Below are 17,176 nucleotides of genomic sequence, written 5' to 3' on the forward strand. Positions count from 1 at the left end.
ACAAAATTCATGGGATTATTTTACTAGAATCTGGGGGAGAGGAAATGATATAGTCAAAGTTGCACAAAGAAAATCTTCAGATTGAACTCTAGCCAAATGAAAGGAAGTTCAAGTTCTCATTTCCTTCTCCACTGGCCTGGGGACGGAAGCAGCGTCTCCTTTCCTGGCGCTCAGGGTTCAAACCGTCAGTGATGTGGCCACCCTCTCATGACCATGAGATGCATCCCAGACCCAAATTCTGAGAAATTCCTTCCATTCGTGTGGTTTTCCTCTTCCGGCTGAGAATGCGGCTGGCTACGGCAAAGCTGTTCACCAACCGTACGCTCTGGTCCATACTGCTTTCTTCTTAAACTCTGGGAGAACTCTTAGGGACATCAGGGTGGCTAAGGGGACAAGAAAGCAAAGTGCACTGTTGCATTTGGTGGAGCTGCATTTGCAAAAGGTCATTTAGATCAAAAGAGCATCAGGACGGAACCTGGCTAATCTTCAAGACCAAGAATTACCACCAAGCCGTAGACAATGTTTTAATGGCAGAAAACCATTAATAAAGTTTGGGGGAAAGTTTTTTTTGGTATCAGTTCAGGAGAAATTCTGCAGAATTAAAACAAAAACTGACTTCAGCGATGCTGGTAATATTCTTTTTCTTCATCAGGGCGCTTATTAAATAAGTGTGTTCCCTTTATAAAAATCTACTTATGACTTATTTTTCTACATGAATATTACTTTTCCACTAAAATTTTAACTAAAAGGTAAAAACAAAACAAAGCAAAACCAAAGACCATCTGACCCTATCATAAAATTAGGTTCAGGGGCTCAGTGGAGCAAGCATACCTGTACTAAAACTATTTGAACAGGCACCCACAAGTCCACAGCTTTTCTTATTTGTCAGGGGTCCCTCAGGGATCAATTTAAAATAGGGAAGTTCTGTGTAATGCCTCTAGGTAACTTATTATATGTATTATTTTGGAATACTAATAGAAATATACTGAGCTATTATTTAAAATAGTGTGAAGGAATGGAGGGAAGCCAGAGTTACACAATTATTGTGTGTGTCTCTAACAAGGTCCTTGAACAGATAATAGAGTTAAACATTTACTTTCTTGACCCAAATTACTCTTTTCCTCATCAGTATCAATTCTTTGTTATCTCATAACCTAAGACAGTATTTATTGGCAGTAACCAATGGTATTATGGACCCACAGCCATTACAAATGAGACCAGACTCCCCCATGCAAACAAATGGATGGCTCTAGTGGAACTATTTCAGGCCCCAGCCCTATTCTCAATGAAGTTCTGTGACCGATCAGAATCACTTTCACAGACATGTCCTCCACCCTCTTTGTGGGTAGGGAGAAGAATCAGACACAATACATTAGGACATTCTCACTTGTTTGGCAAATAATAAATTACACCATACTTAAAGTAAAATATGGTCAGACTATGACTCTAGCCTGGAGATAGGCCTGATAGATTATCAAAAGGTAGGCCAACATGCAACCTTCCCAGGTGAGCCGTTTCAGGGCAGTATATTACAGCATGTCCGGGTATCCACAGCAACTATTACCCACCCACCCACAGAGCCAGCCCTAAAAGACTTCTCATATTTGAGTAAAAAAATCTATATAATTTTCACAGAAATACCTTCCATGTTTGTTATCCCAACAGTCATAGTTTAACAAATCAATAGAGGAGTACTATAAAAAAATCACAAAAAAACATATGAATACCTGGGAAATGTCCAAATCCCTTGGCAAAATACCAGGCAGCCATTAAAAATACTAGGATGAAGCCAGTGTAAGAAAAGGTTAAATGCTTTAAAAAATAATTTTAAAATATAAAAGGAAGTATTCAAAGTGTCTGTGTATTTTCTCAATTATTTATAATTTTAAACACGTTAAAACAACACATACACAGAGGGAGCAAAAGCTTCTCAGGAAAAATATCAAAATTATCACTGGCCAATGGGATTCTGGATTCCTCTTTGCTTTTAATGAATTTTCTAAGTTTTGGTTAAAGTCATATTTTAAAATTATAATAAAACATTTTAAAAACCATTTAAAGAAAATTAAATGCACTGAAACTTTTTAAAATCCACTTTCTAATTCCAAAGGCCACACTGGTAGCAGCTCCGAGTTTCTTCTTCAGCTGAACCAGGATGAGTCCCTTCAGGTACCAACACCCACTCAGATGCTGTTTTGCAGCGTGGACAGCACTGGGAGGTTTTCACCTATTATGGACAGAAAGCACAGAAGTCATACCTTTTAAAAGACCCCTGGATTCCACAGAGAGGCCTTCCTTAGGACTTTCCATGAGGTTGAATAGCCAATCAATGAACTAGAATGAAAATGAAGAACAACAGTATCAGTCAGAGATCAGTCAGCCCTTGGGCCTGCATACATGCGGATCAGAGCAATAGTCCCTGGGGAGTACCTGACTGGGCTGGGGAGGCCCTGGAGAAAGGGACCAGGCACAAGATGTTAAAGACAGACACAGCTCCCATTTAGTCAGAAGATCCACAAAGTCAAACCTCCTTTCCTTGCTGAATATCCTGACACCTGCTATAGGTTTTAAGAGTGAGGGACACATGGGCTCCAAGGGACTCCTGTGTGCCATGAACATCATCTCTCATTATTCTGAGAGGTCCAGATTGGTCAAAAACCTTGTCCAATTCCACTCTTATTGAATAGCAGAGTCAAGATCTGAACTTAAGTATACCTAGCTTCAAAGCCTCATACTCTTGCTGTGGCCAATATGGCTCAGTTGGCTGAGTGTCATCCCACGCACCAAGAGGTCGCAGGTTCGATTCCCAGTCATAGCACATGCTCTGGTTTTGGCTTGATCCCCAGTAGAAGGGGGTGGGGGGTGCGGGAGGGAGCTGATCGATGTTTCCCTTTCATCGATGTCTCTCTCTCTCTGTCTTTCCCTCTCTCTTTCTCTAAAAAAAAAAAAAAAAAAAAAAAAAAAAAAAAGCCTCACACTATTTCTTTGCATCATGCTGTTTGCTACCTGGGTCTATGTACATCCACGCCTAGGCTCCTAGTCTGGGCATTAAACAGAAAAACTCATCAGATGTAAGCCACTGTTTCTAAAATAAAATATGTTTCTGTAGATAAGAACAGTTCATGCCCAAATGAATATAAAACAGCAAGTTGAAATGCAAAATAAAAAAAGCATAACAATTTGTTAGGTAGAGCCAAGTGTGTTAACTGCACATAGATCCTGCAAATGAGGTAGAAACTCATAGTCTTTACGACATTGGACTGATTTCCGATGGTGCAGCCAAAATTGTTTTCGAATTGGATGTAGGGCAATTTCATCAATTCCTGAATGTTGCCAATCTTGACTCATTTGAACTTTGGACATAGAAGCTGGATTGAAGAAAGAGTAACATAATAAAGAAAACATTCCTAATTCACTGCTTTAATTAAATGCTTTTTTTCTTCGTTTATTTTTTCTCAACTTTGTTTTAAAATATCCTACTGGTAAAGTAAATAAGTCAAGCACTACAAACACACCAACAGATGCAGGATGTCTGCATTGTAGTTCAAAGCAAGCCTGGTGTCCTAGGCCAGAAAGAACACGAGGTAATACCACATTTAAACTGATTTTCATTTATGATGACACAGAAAACACAAAAGTTGGGGCAATACTACTAATGCTTATCAGGTTTAAGAAAACAGAGGCATTTTCATTGAGATGCTCAGGGAAGTTGTGCATAGCTAAACTATGAGTCTGCAGCTCAAAAATATTTTTCAAGACTGTGGTCAGGTTTTACGAATAAGCCACATAAAGTTAGTTTTAAGCTTTTAGCCTAAAAAAAAAAAAAAAATCCAATTTTGATTAAATGGGATTCAGAAAAGAATCCTCCAAAACAACTGTATTAAAATAAACTGTATTAAAATAAAGACAGGTCAAGGCCACGTAATAAGAATTCTGGGAAGCACAGTATTTTCATCTGCTCAGCAGGACAGCGAGTAACCTGGCAAATCTTAATATCAAAAGCATAAGGGACTTCCTGAGGGCAGGGGTGATCACCTTACAGCTCATACATGGCCCCAAAGCCTCCCTGGAAGGTGACTGCAGGAGGGAATGAGCTGGGCTACAAGATCATGGGTGCTCCGCACTCATGTTTCCCCTCAGATTCCCTGACACCCACCCCCCAGGCACTGCTGATCACCCCTCCCTTGTTCATCACCACTCTACACTCCTTTTTCTCTTTATCATTCCATCTTGCAATCTTGAACTCTCAGAAGCTTACTAATAGTTTTGTCCCTAGGACCAAGAACACATGTGTCTTTGATAAATGAACGCAGGCAGAAGCGTTACTTTCTGCCTCACGCCCCCCCACCATGAGCAAGTTGTTTCTGTTGTCACTGTTAGCCTCCGTCTCTGAGGCTCTGCATCTGGCTGGGATTTGGGGCCAAGCATGAAAGCCTGTGGTGTGAGTCCAGTTTCGCTGGGCTCCCACGTCACATCTACAGCAGAAACTGCCGAGGAGGAAATGGCCACCTGCCCCGACAGCAGGTGGCTGCCCTCACCTTCTGGGCCTGCTCCCTCCACGGCTCCTTCTGCAGCAGCAGCAGCATGCTACTGGGAAGGAGAGCGAGGGCCGCCTGCAGAGTGACCCTGTGCATTGGGCTCCTGCCAAGGAAGCTAGATGCTGGCCCAGCCAGGTCCTGTTCTTGATGCCATGGCAACCAATTGGCACTGAGGCCGAGGAGGAGAGGGGCAGCATGGTCGGCCCATGCAACCACCGCCGTTGCAAAGATCAGCAACAAGAAGTCCAGAGCCTATAATGTAAATAGACACAAGGCTAGTCACATGTTTTAACCAATCAGAGTAACACATGTTCACATACACAGCCCTGTAATGATGCAATGCTCTATTCCCCTCCCCTCAGCCCCTCTTGCCCCACCGCTGCCCCAGAAGAGGACTGGATTGAAGAGCAAACTCCATTTCCAAACTTAATCAAGAGACACTGTAGGGCAAGCATGTCAAACACATGGCCTGAAGGCCACGTACCTCATTTATTCGGCCCGTGTTAGCCTTTGAGTTTGACATGCTTGCTGTAGGGCTTTGTAGGTTTTTGGGGTCCTCTTTTGGGAATACAGAAGGACCATCAGTTTGATTATTAGTGCTCTAACATTTCAGGAGAAACATAATTAAATTCCTAATCATACTGAGATTCAAATAATCATCTGGTTTGGTGTTTTCTAAGAGATTAAAAATTAATTAAGAGTGCTATGGAAAAGTATATTTAGATTTATTGTTATGTGGCTGAAACTGGTTTTAAAAATATTTACAGTCTTGTTCTATTTTTGAACAATAACAAATGACTCTCCTCATGCATTCTACCAAGTCTGTCTAGAACAGCCTGGGGCAAACTACGGCCCGCGGGCCGGATCCAGCTGTTCTATCCGGTTCTCTTGGTCTCCCCTCCGCTCCTTTACTTTGAATTTATATTAGTTCACACAAACACTCCATCCATGCTTTTGTTCCGGCCCTCCGGTCCAGTTTAAGAACCCATTGTGGCCCTCGAGTCAAAAAGTTTGCCCACCCCTGGTCTAGAATCTGTCCCTTTAGATTTTAGACTAATCTAGACAATTGTAGAAGTGGTGGTAACAGGGGCTACCTCTAAGATGTTGGATTATTGTGATTTAAATTACACTTCTTTCTGTTTATCTGTATTTCCCAGGTTTTAAAAGATTTTCATAAGAAAACAGAGAAGGCTAATAGAAACTCAGGAGATCAAAAGAAAAAGAGGACAGACTATGCTTGTTAAAAAAAGTTCAGAAGATGGCTGCCAATGGGAAGGCAGACTGCAAGATAGTGCGTGAGTGAGAGAACAAAAGGAGAGTGTGTGGTTGCACGGAGAGAGTATATTTGTGGGTTAAGGGACAGCCATACTCCAAGGGACTGTTGGGGATTGCTGGACCGGGTTCCCATGACTGGGCAGCCTAAACTGCTGCCAAAATCTCTCCTGGAGCAACCGGCTCTGACACAGAAACTGTGCCATCTTGAAGGGGAGAGTGGCTGTTATCGGAAGCCTAAAAATCCCAGGAATCTACAACAACAACACCCAGGGAATAGCTGCGAACCCAGGAACACAAGACCTCAAGCAGCGCGAATACACGGACTCGGATGAGCTCTGCACCTTCTCACGGAAAGGTCAGATTTTGCCTAGGAAAAGGAGAGAGGGAACTACATAACCAGATAACCGGAGAAGAGAGACCATGGGGAGACAAAGAAACAGCCCACATATGAAAGAAAAGCAGGCATCACCAGAAAAGGAAGTAAATGAAATGGAGGCAAGCAACCTGCCAGAGAAAGAATTCAGAGAAATGGTCATAAGGTCGCTGAAAAGAATGGAAGACAAATTCAACAATATGTGTAAGAACCAAGAGGAAATGAAGAAGCACCAAGAAGAAATGAAAAATTACATCGCTGCTGTAAAGAACTCAATAGAAAGCATCAACAGTAGACTAGAAGAAGCAGAGGACCACATCAGTGAGCTAAAGGTAGAAAAAAATACCCAAGCAGAGCAGCATCTAGTAAAAAAACTTAAAAAACAGGAAAGCCTAAGTGAACTTTGGGACAACACGACACAAAACAACATCCGCATAATAGGGGTTCCAGAAGGAGAGGAAACTGAGCAAGGAATAGAAAACCTGTTTGAATAATGACAGAAAACTTCCCTGATATAGGGAAGAAAAAACTCACACAAATCTAAGAAGCTCACAGAGTCCCAAACAAAATGAACCTCAAAAGACTGATGCCAAGGCACATTATAATTAAATTGGCAAACACCAACGACAAAGTAAGAATCTTAAAAGTGGCCAGAGAGAGACAGAAAGTTACCTACAAAGGATCTCACATCAGAAGAGCAACTAATTTCTCAACAGAAACACATCAGGCCAGAAGGGAATGAAATGAAATATACAAAGTCATGCAAAGGAAGGGTCTGAATCCAAGAGTACTGTACCCAGCAAGGCTATCAATCAAAATTGAGGGGGAAATGAGGAGCTTCACAGACAAAAAAGGACTAAGGGAGTTTATTACCACCAAACCAGCAATGCAAGAAATGCTAAAGGGTCTGCTGTAAAAAGAAGAAATAGGAAGCGAAGAAAAAACACAGGCGTAAAGAATAAAAATGACGACAAACAAGTACCTATCAATAATAACTTTAAATGTAAATAAATTAAATGCCCCAATTAAAAGACATAGGGTAGCTGAGTGGATAAGAAAACATGAACCATATATCTGCTGTCTACAGGAAACCCACCTCAGAAAAAAGGACTCACATAGACTGATGTGAAGGGATGGAAAAAGGTTTTTCAGGCGAATGGAAAAAAAAAAAAAGCTGTGGTAGCAATACTTATATCTGACAAATTAGATCTCAAAGTGAAGGACATAACAAGAGATAAGGAAGGCCACTTCATAATACTAAAGGGAGAAATCAAACAAGAAGAAATAACACTGGTAAACATATATGCACCCAATACAGGAGCACCCAAATACATTAAAAAACTTTAGGAGGATATCAAGGGAGAAAATGACAGCAATACAGTCATATTAGAGGACTTTAATACCCTATTATCACCATTGGACAAATCCTCTAAACAAAAAATCAGCAAAGAAACATCAATCCTAAATGACTCACTAGACCAGATGGAATTACTTGACATCTTCAGAACATTTCACCCCAAAGCCATAGAATATACATTCTTCTCAAGTGCACATGGGTCATTTTCAAAGATAGACCATATATTGGGCCACAGGCAAAGTCTCTTCAAATTCAAGAAGATAGAAATCATATCAAGCATCTTCTCAGATCACAATGGCATAAAACTGGAAATCAACTACAATACAAACAATCAAACACCTGGAGGCTAAATAGCATTAAACAATGACTGGGTTACCAGAGAGATCAAAGAAGAAATAAAAAGCATCATGGCAACAAATGACAATGAAAACACAACAATCCAAAATCTATGGGACACAGTGAAAGTAGTCTTGAGAGGGAAGTTCATAGCTCTACAAGCCTACTGCCAAAAACAAGAAACAATGGTAATAAATTACCTAACCCTACAACTCAAAGAGTTAGAAAGAGAGCAACAAGAAAAGCCCAGTGTAAGCAGAAGGAAGGAAATAATAAAGATCAGAGCAGAGATAAATGAAATAGAGACCAACCCCCCCCCAAAAAAAAAAAACAATACATAAGATCAACAAAACCAAGAGCTGGTTCTTTGAAAGGATAAACAAGATTGATGAACCTCTAGCCAGGCTCACCAAGAAGAAAAGAGAGAGGACCCAAATAAACAAAATCAGAAAGGAAAGGGGTAAAATAACAACTGATCCCACAGAAATACAAACGATTATGAAAAAATACTATGAACAACTCTATTCCAACAAAATGGATAACCTAGATGAAATGGACATATTCCTAGAAAAATGCAAGCTCCCAAAACTCAACCAAGAAGAATAAAAAATCCTGAATAGGCAGATAACTACCGAAGAAATTGAAATAGCGATCCAAAATCTTCCAGCAAGCAAAAGCCCTGGTCCAGATGGCTTTGCAGGGGAGTTCTACCAAGCATTCAAAGAAGAACTAAAACCTATCCTCCTCAGACTATTCCAAAAAATTCAAGAGGAAGGCACACTTCCAAGCTTTTTCTAGGAAGCCAGTATTACCCTAATCCCAAAACCTGATAAAGACACCACAAAAAAAAGAACTACAGGCCAATATCCTTGGTGAACATAGATGCTAAAATCCTCAACAAAATTCTAGCAAATCGGATTCAGCAATACATTAGAAAGCTCATACACCATGACCAAGTGGGATTTATACTGGGGATGCAAGGATGGTACAATATCTGCAAATCAATAAATGTGATACATCACATAAACAAACTGAGAGACAAAAATCACATAATCCTATCAATTGATGCAGAAAAATCCAACACCCTTTGACAAAATCCAACACCCTTTCTTGATTAAAACTCTTAGCAAAGTGGGAATAGAGGGATCATACCTCAAAATAATAAAGCCCTATATGACAAACCTACAGCCAACATCATACTCAATGGGCAAAAACTAAAACCATTTCCCCTAAGAACAGCAACAAGACAGGGATGCCCACTCTCACCACTCCTGTTCAACATAGTATTAGAAGTACTAGCAATAGCGATCAGACAAGAAATAAAAGGCATCCAAATTGGAAAAGAAGAAGTAAAACTGTCCTTATTCGCAGATGACATTATACTATACATAGAAAACCCTAAAGACTTCATAAAAAAACTACTAGACCTAATAAATGACTTTGGCAATGTAGCTGGATACAATATTAATGCCCATAAATCTATGGCCTTTTTATACACCAATAATGAACACGCAGAAAGAGAAATGCAAAAAACAATCCCATTTACCATTGCACCAAAAAAATTAAGGTATTTAGGAATAAACTTAAACAAGGAAGTAAAAGACCTGTACTCGGACAACTATAGGACATTTTTGAAAAAAGAGATAGAGGAAGACATAAACAAATGGAAGAACATACCATGTTCATGGATTGGTAGATTCAACATCATTAAAATGTCCGTATTACCTAAAGGAATCTATAGATTCAATGCAATACCTATTAAAATATCAATGGCATATTTCAAAGATCTAGAACAAACTCTCCAAAAATTCATCGGGAACAAAAAAAGATCCCGCAGAGCCACAGCTATCCTGAGAAAGAAGAACAAAGTAGGAGGGATCACAATATCAGACATCAAACTATATTACCAAGCCATGGTTCTCAAAACTGCCTGGTACTGGCACAAGAACAGACATATAGACCAATGGAACAGAATAGAGGACCCAGAAATGGACCCAAGCCATTATACTCAATTAATATTTGACAAAGGAGGCAAGAGCATAAAATGGAGTCAAAACAGTCTCTTTCATAAATGGTGCTGGGAAATTTGGTCAGATGCATGCAAAAAAAATGAAACTAGATCACCAACTTACATCATATACAAAAATAAACTCAAAATGGTGAAAGGGTCTTTGTGCACGCAGAGAGGAAGGGTGGCTGAGAGCCTGGCTTTCTCTGGCGGAAGGGGGAAGGAAGCCCCCGACCGCACTGAACCCCAGTTCTGACTGCACTGAACCCCAGCCCCGGGCGAAACCCTGTGGACCCAGGCTCATACAGGGGGAGTCTGGACTGTCAGGTAGAGAGAAAGGCACCCGGAGACTCGGAGACCCAGGGAGACCTGGGGGAGCCCTGGCAGGCAGGATTCTGGAGGCATGCGTGCCAGTGTGCACAAAGGCTGCGGAGGTTGCCACAGGCTTTCCCTAGCAGAAGGGAGTCCGAAGCTCCTGACTGCACTGAACCCCAATTCTGACTGCACTGAACCCCAGTTCCAGGCGAGCCCCTGGGGACCCACACTCTTGTGGGGGGAATCTGGACTCTCGGGCAGAGACTCGGGAGCCGGGGAAGGCAGAGGTCGGCAGTCGCGCACGCGCGCAAGAGCAAGGCTGACTGGAAGCCAAGACTGTCTGCTCCGCCCTGAGACTCCACCCCATCCAAGCTGAGCACAGAGGCTATTGCAATTTGGCAAGTCTAATCCTATAAGGCTGTCTCCAGCACCGAACTTCTCCCAGCGTAGACAGCTGATCCTTACAGCTAACTGGCCTGAAGGTCAATTCCTCCCAGTGATACCAACAACAATCAAGACTTAACTACAACAAGGCTGTACACACAGTCCACAAATGGGTACACCAAGAGTGTCCACCTCAGGTTAACTGGGGAGGCCAACCCACTGGGCCATATAGGAAACCTAGCACACAAATCTACCCTACCAACTCAGGGAAGCAGTGAAAATGCTGCGTCAAAGAAACAGATCACAAACAAAAGAAATGGAGGAAAACAAACGACTGGATATAGAATTCAAAACCATGGTTATAAGGCTTTTCAAGAATATCCTAGAAAAGGCCGATAAATATAACGAGACCCTCGAAGATATGAAAAAGTACCAACTAGAAATTAAACATACACTGACTGAAATAAAAAATATTATACAGAGACCCAACAACAGACTAGAGGAACACAAGAATCAAGTCAAAGAATTGAAATACAAAGAAGCAAAAAACACTCAACCGAAAAAGCAAAAAGCAAAAAAAATCCAAAAAGTTGAAGATAGTGTAAGAAGACTCTGGGACAACTTCAAGCGTACCAACATCAGAATTATGGGGGTGCCAGAAGAAGAGAGAGAGCAAGATACTGAATACCTATATGAAGAAATAATGACCAAAAACTTCCCCCACCTGGTGAAAGAAATAGACTTACAAGTCCAGGAAGTGCACAGAACCCCAAACAAAAGGAATCCAAAGAGGACCACACCAAGACACATCATAATTAAAATGCCAAGAGCAAAAGACAAAGAGAGAATCTTAAAAGCAGCAAGAGAAAAACAGTTAATTACCTACAAGGGAGCACCCATACGACTGTCAGCTGATTTCTCAACAGAAACTATGCAGGCCAGATGGGAGTGGCAAGAAATTTTCAAAGTGATGAATAGCAAGAACCTACAACCAAGATTACTCTACCAGCAAAGCTATCATTCAGAATTGAAGGGCAGATAAAGAGCTTCACAGATAAGAAAAAGCTAAAGGAGTTCATCACCACCAAACCAGTATTATATGAAATGCTGAAAGGTATTCTTAAGAAGAAAAAGAAAAAAGTAAAGAGAAAAATTATGAACAACAAATACATATCTATCAACAAGTGAATTAAAAACCTGAGGAACAGAATAATCTGGTGAATATAATAGAATCAGGGGCATAGAAAGGGAGTGGACTGATAATTCTCAGGGGGAAAGGGGTATGGGGGGGTTCAGGAAGAGACTGGACAAAAATCATACACCCATGGATGAGGACAGTGGGGGGGAGGTAAGGGCAGAAGGTGGGGTGGGAACCGGGTGGAGGGGAGCTATGGGGGGAAAAAGGAGAAACAATTGTAATAATCTGAATAAAGATTTATTTTTTTTAAAAAAGGAGACATATGTACTACTATTTGTAATACTTTAAACAATAAAAAAAAAAGTTCAAAAAGAACTCAATCTCTTAGAATTCCCACTCTCACTAACTAAAAATTTAAAAACACACGCAACTCCTCAGAACAGTGGGGCAGAATTTTAAACAACATTCCAGGCTGCATACGTTTTTACTCACAAAGGAAACATGTGAATGAGACATGCCTTTAGAAAAAAAACAACTGTACACCTCAAAATTTCACAGAGGGCAGTTAAGAAAATGAGGAAAGGGGGAAAAGTGCTGTCATCATTTCATTTACTAATCTTTTTCTTTTTTAATTCACCCAATACCAGTGATTCTTAACCTTTTTTGGGTCAGAAGTCAATTTGAAGCTGTGCTGAAAACTCCTCTCTAATATATGCACACATGCCCACAGGTAGTGGTGTGCACACAGATTACTTGCACACACTCCAGGAATCTCTTCAAACCAGGCGTGTGAAGCCTCTTGGGCCAGCATTGAGGCTGGGGCCCTAAACCCCACCTCCTTTTGGGGTCACGCCCAAGTACATACCAGCCGTGGGCAAACTATACGGCCCGCAGGCTGGATCCGGCCCGTTCGGCTGTTCTATCCGGCCCGCGGGGCCGAAAGAGCGGAGGGTTCTCTTGCTCTCCCCTCCACTCCTTTACTGTGAATTTATATTAGTTCACACAAACACTCCATCCATGCTTTTGTTCCGGTCCTCCGGTCCAGTTTAAGAATCCATTGTGGCCCTCGAGTCAAAAAGTTTGCCCACCCCTGTGGCCTGGGTTTGCCCTCCATCTAGTATCCTTTGTGTGCTGCCTGTTAAGGAACGTATTCTTTTGAAATCTTTTTCAAGGTGTAACCTTATGTGTCCACAAGAACCTGGTAAGAACATCCATTTCTTGTGACATCAGAGTTATCACCACTGTTGTTTCCCAAGAATAAAAGGAAGGAGGAAAAGAAAGCCACAGGCAGCAAAATATTCCTCTTTTTTGGGAGAGCAAATGTAAGTTTTATGTTTTAAAAAAGTTACAAATTATTCCTCTGAATTGTACCTCATCAAGAGCCACGTTCTGAACAGAGGTTGACTGGTAAGCAATATTTCTGATATAACCCATCAGTTCCAAGAGCCATTCCATTCTCTTCAACACACCTGAAAAGACAAAAACATTTTCTTACCTGACCAGGGTTTTTCCTTTGAAATGCAAAACAGAACAGTAATGACTATCATAGCTAGCTCAAGCAGAACACCTGGTGAGGATGTCATGAAATAGTTTCCGGTCTCTCACCATACCCGAGACTTGCCATCCCCATGAGAGTTACACTATTCACAGGAGATGACTGTATTTCGGTCTTCATTTTCAATGGCTAATTTATTCTTCAAGCCTACCCACCCACTAGTGGTAAAATGCATTTATTGGAGTTCTTTCTCAACATTAAACACACTATGAGAAATCTGGCACACAACTAGCGAGTAATATTGAATGCCAAAATAGCACAGAAACTTATCCTAAAGACATAAAAAGAAAAACCAGATGTTATAGGGTAATTAGAGAATAAACAACATACTGATTTTTTCCTTTTTTATTTTTTAAAAATGAGGATTCCCATTATAGTAAAAACTACTTTGAAAGGTTTTAAAAAATTTAGTGAGTAAGAAAAATATAGGGATTAAGATTGAAGGTTATAACCAAGGGCAATCTCAAATTTATTTCAATTTGCTTAAATTATCTTCATGCTTAATTGGGAACACCTACTGGATTTTTCCCCCTGATAAATATAGTTTTGATTTTGAGTAAAGAAATCTAGTTTCTCATCACAGGTTCATTTTTCATTGGTGAAGCACAAACACAGATATGAGACAACCATCTCAATTGCCAAAGAGGAAGCGGAATCAACATTTCCAATCCAATTTTGAAAAGAGTATTACAAAGACGTTTGCCAGTTTTCTCTCAAAACTTTAAAGACAGAAGAGATGGGGAAATGGGGCACAGAAGCATAAGCAACTGGCCCAGGGTCACAGGGCTTCCCGGCCATGTCTGATCCGCTTAAGCCAGATGCTACTCAGAACTCGAATTTAGACGGAGAAATCCTAAGCATATGACCAAAGGCGTGGGAGGGGAAATGAAGGAGTTCCCTTTTCAGACGACTCCTAAAGCCTAAATGTGTAAACAGTTTAAAAGTTGTGCCATACGATTCCTTCGCAGAGCTCAGGCCTGGAACTCCTCCTGGCTTGAGGATGTAGCGAGGTCATCCAGATTTTATTCTTCTCACCCCTGAGAAGTTCTTCTATAGAAGAACTATTCAAGTTCATTGTTGCTGTTTTTTGTTTGTTAAATGACCACCCAAAAGCCATTTTCATTAAAACATCAGGCATAATCAATGGATATCCTGTCTGACAGAATCTACCTGATAAACTTCTTTATCCTTGAGGGCCAAAAACAAGATAAAAATCCTCAAAAGAATTCGTTCCCATCGCTAAAGAGTGGATGTTGTGAGCTGTACCTGCTCATTTCCAGCCAACGTGCTCCTCATTCGGGGTGACAAAGCCTCACCTGTGTCAAGAAGCACTAAACCAGCTTTCAAGTTGGGGAAACAATGACAGCTAAAGAGATGGCTCCTTCCTGTTCCGATGCTCACCCCGCCTGTCTTACCTGTGTTGGCATGGCTCACAATCCGCGTGTGGTACAAGCTGTGCAGGATCACCCAGGCCAGTGCGTCTTTCTCCCGGTGCTGAGCAGCCACACCGAGCATGTCATTCACGCCCATCAAGGGGAGCCGTCCTTGAGAGACCAGGTACAGCCTGACAAAGGAAGCCTTTTCTAGGCTGCTCTGCAAAAAAGCCAATTGTTCAGTTACTGTTAAGTTAACTGTAGTTGTTATGGAACCTCAGTGCATGGGCAAAACAGAAAGGGTGAGGTGAAGTTGATTATTATTCCAAAGGCTAAAACTGTTCATTTCCTGCAGGTGTGACCCACTTTCCTGCGCGCTCCATTAGAATGTATATGCAGATAGTGCTGTAGTGTCACCTCCTGCTTCTCATAAAAACCATCAATGACTCTGGGGTCAATCAGTGATGATATTTAGTAAGAATACACAAATAATAATAATGATCACTAACACGGTACTTGCCAGGTGCTAGGTGCCATTCTAAGCACATGACACGTGTTATTTTGACAGTCCACAAAGTATGGTACACAGACCTCTGGGGAACCCAAGACTCTTTTACAGTGTCTGTTGGTCAAACTGTATTCATAATAGCAACCAACTGCAGTAATGTTCATTGTATTTTTCATCCCCACTTGAAATTTTTGAAAAAAAAATATAGTTTCACTTGAAACATTCCTGTAAATCAGTGATTTCAACCTTTTTCTTCTCATGGCTACTAAAATTCTGCAGCACACCAAAAAATATATTGCATTTTTTGCTGATCTGACCAAAAAATAGGTATAATTTTGATTCATTCATACCGGATGGCTGTTGTTGTGTTGGCTGTTGTCATTTTTTATTTGACAATCTAAGGGAAAAAAGGTCAGTGCCCCTGACTAAATAGTCAGGTATTGTATGTTTTAGAAATTCTCGTGGCACACCGGTTGAAAATCACTGCTGTAAACAATAGAAATTATTAATTTCATTAAACCTTTGCCCTTGAGTGCACGTCTTTTTAATATTCTGTGGGACAAAGTGGGAAGTATCCATAGGGACTTCTGCTGCATACCGAAGTATAATTGTTGTCCCATGGAAAAACACAACATTGAGTTGTAAGCTGAAATGGCCACTCTTCCCATGGAACCACCTACGGCTATTCAAACCGAGTATTTGACAGGCTACCTTTTTAAAAGTGAAGGAAGTGAGACCGTCAGTTCATGGAAAATACTTGACAGTATTCACTGCCAATAATACAATTGGAACTTTCAAGCAAAAATTAGATTTTTGGAAAATTTGTATCTGCTTATATGAGTTTGGCAGTTTCCCAATACATGAAAGACTGGTGATATTAACCAATACGATGTTTGGATATTATATAATGAAAATGTACCAACATTTGGAAGATTTTCAAGTGGCCAATGTATGATATTACAAAATCATGAACTGGTGAGAGACGCAGAGCACAAAACCGATGAATGGTTTTTAACGTAACAGAGTGTGAAGTTCACTATGACCAGGTCCCACACTGCAACTAACCTAGAAGAAACTACTGCTTTTGTGTTTCGGTGCAAAATCAAAGAGAGATCCGTAATTATCTGAAAAGCCTGTTAACACACTCTTCCCCTTGCTCCCACATATCTGTATGAGGCTGGTTTTCTTCACATACTTCACCAAAATTATGTATCAAGAAGACCGAAAGGGCAGCCACCACGAGGACCCCGCTGCCTTCTGCCAAGGCAGAAGCGGAGGAGCCTTGCGAGAATGTGAAGCAATGCCACTTTTCTCACGAGTTCTTTTGATTTTCTGGAAAATATTTTTTTCTTATTTATGTTAAGATGCAATGGGTTTGTTATTATTACTTTTAAGTATTTTTTTTCATTTCCTAGTTTTAATTTTTAATATGGTGAATATTTTTTTTTTTTTTTTTTTTTAAATATATTTTATTGATATTTCACAGAGAGGAAGGGAGAGGGATAGAGAGCTAGAAACATCGATGAGAGAGAAACATCGATCAGCTGCCTCCTGCACACCTCCCACTGAGGATGTGCCCGCAACCAAGGTACATGCCCTTGACCGGAATCGAACCCGGGACCTTTCAGTCCGCAGGCCGACGCTCTATCCACTGAGCCAAACCGGTTTCGGCTAATATGGTGAATATTGACAGATGTGACCCATATACTAGTACACAGAAGCTCTTTGGAGTCCTCAGGGATTTTTAAGACACAAAAATGGTCCTGAGACCAAAAGGTTTAAGCACTGTGTTAACCACTGACTTCTCACACCGGCTGTATGCAACCCATTACTATTCCCCTCCTTTGCAGATGCAGAGACTGCAGCACGGAGACTGGGTGACCTGCTTTAGGCCACACGGCTCTAGGGGGCAGAGGAGCACTGGAGCCCCAGGAGTCTGGGGCTTCACGCTGCAGCATTCTCACCTCTGTTCTTTCCAGAAATGAAAGCACTCCTCAGTGGAACACACGACCTCCC

At 41.1% G+C, this 17,176-nt stretch overlaps 1 protein-coding gene across 5 annotated transcripts in view; it reads right to left on the bottom strand.

The window, feature by feature from the left end:
* FOCAD (focadhesin) overlaps nucleotides 1–17,176 on the bottom strand; it is a 310,432-nt gene continuing 293,256 nt past the window's right edge. For 2 of the 5 annotated variants that reach the window (XR_013960579.1, XR_013960580.1), the window contains exons 39-43: nucleotides 14,695–14,872; nucleotides 13,096–13,193; nucleotides 4,539–4,790; nucleotides 2,259–2,334; nucleotides 9–383 (exon numbers count right to left, since the gene is read on the bottom strand). Coding sequence is in view for 2 of the 5 variants with exons in the window: in XM_080667664.1 (XP_080523790.1) it covers nucleotides 310–383; nucleotides 2,259–2,334; nucleotides 4,539–4,790; nucleotides 13,096–13,193; nucleotides 14,695–14,872 (678 nt within the window). In the remaining 3 variants the exon portion in view is untranslated. Of the gene's footprint in view, nucleotides 384–2,258; nucleotides 2,335–3,213; nucleotides 3,369–4,538; nucleotides 4,791–13,095; nucleotides 13,194–14,694; nucleotides 14,873–17,176 lie in introns of those variants that run through there. The other 3 variants (XM_080667664.1, XR_013960581.1, XM_080667665.1) reach the window with 3 other exon arrangements.

The sequence above is a fragment of the Plecotus auritus genome (genome assembly GCF_963455305.1).
Source record: "Plecotus auritus genome assembly, chromosome: 5".
Taxonomy (NCBI): Eukaryota; Metazoa; Chordata; class Mammalia; order Chiroptera; family Vespertilionidae; genus Plecotus; species Plecotus auritus.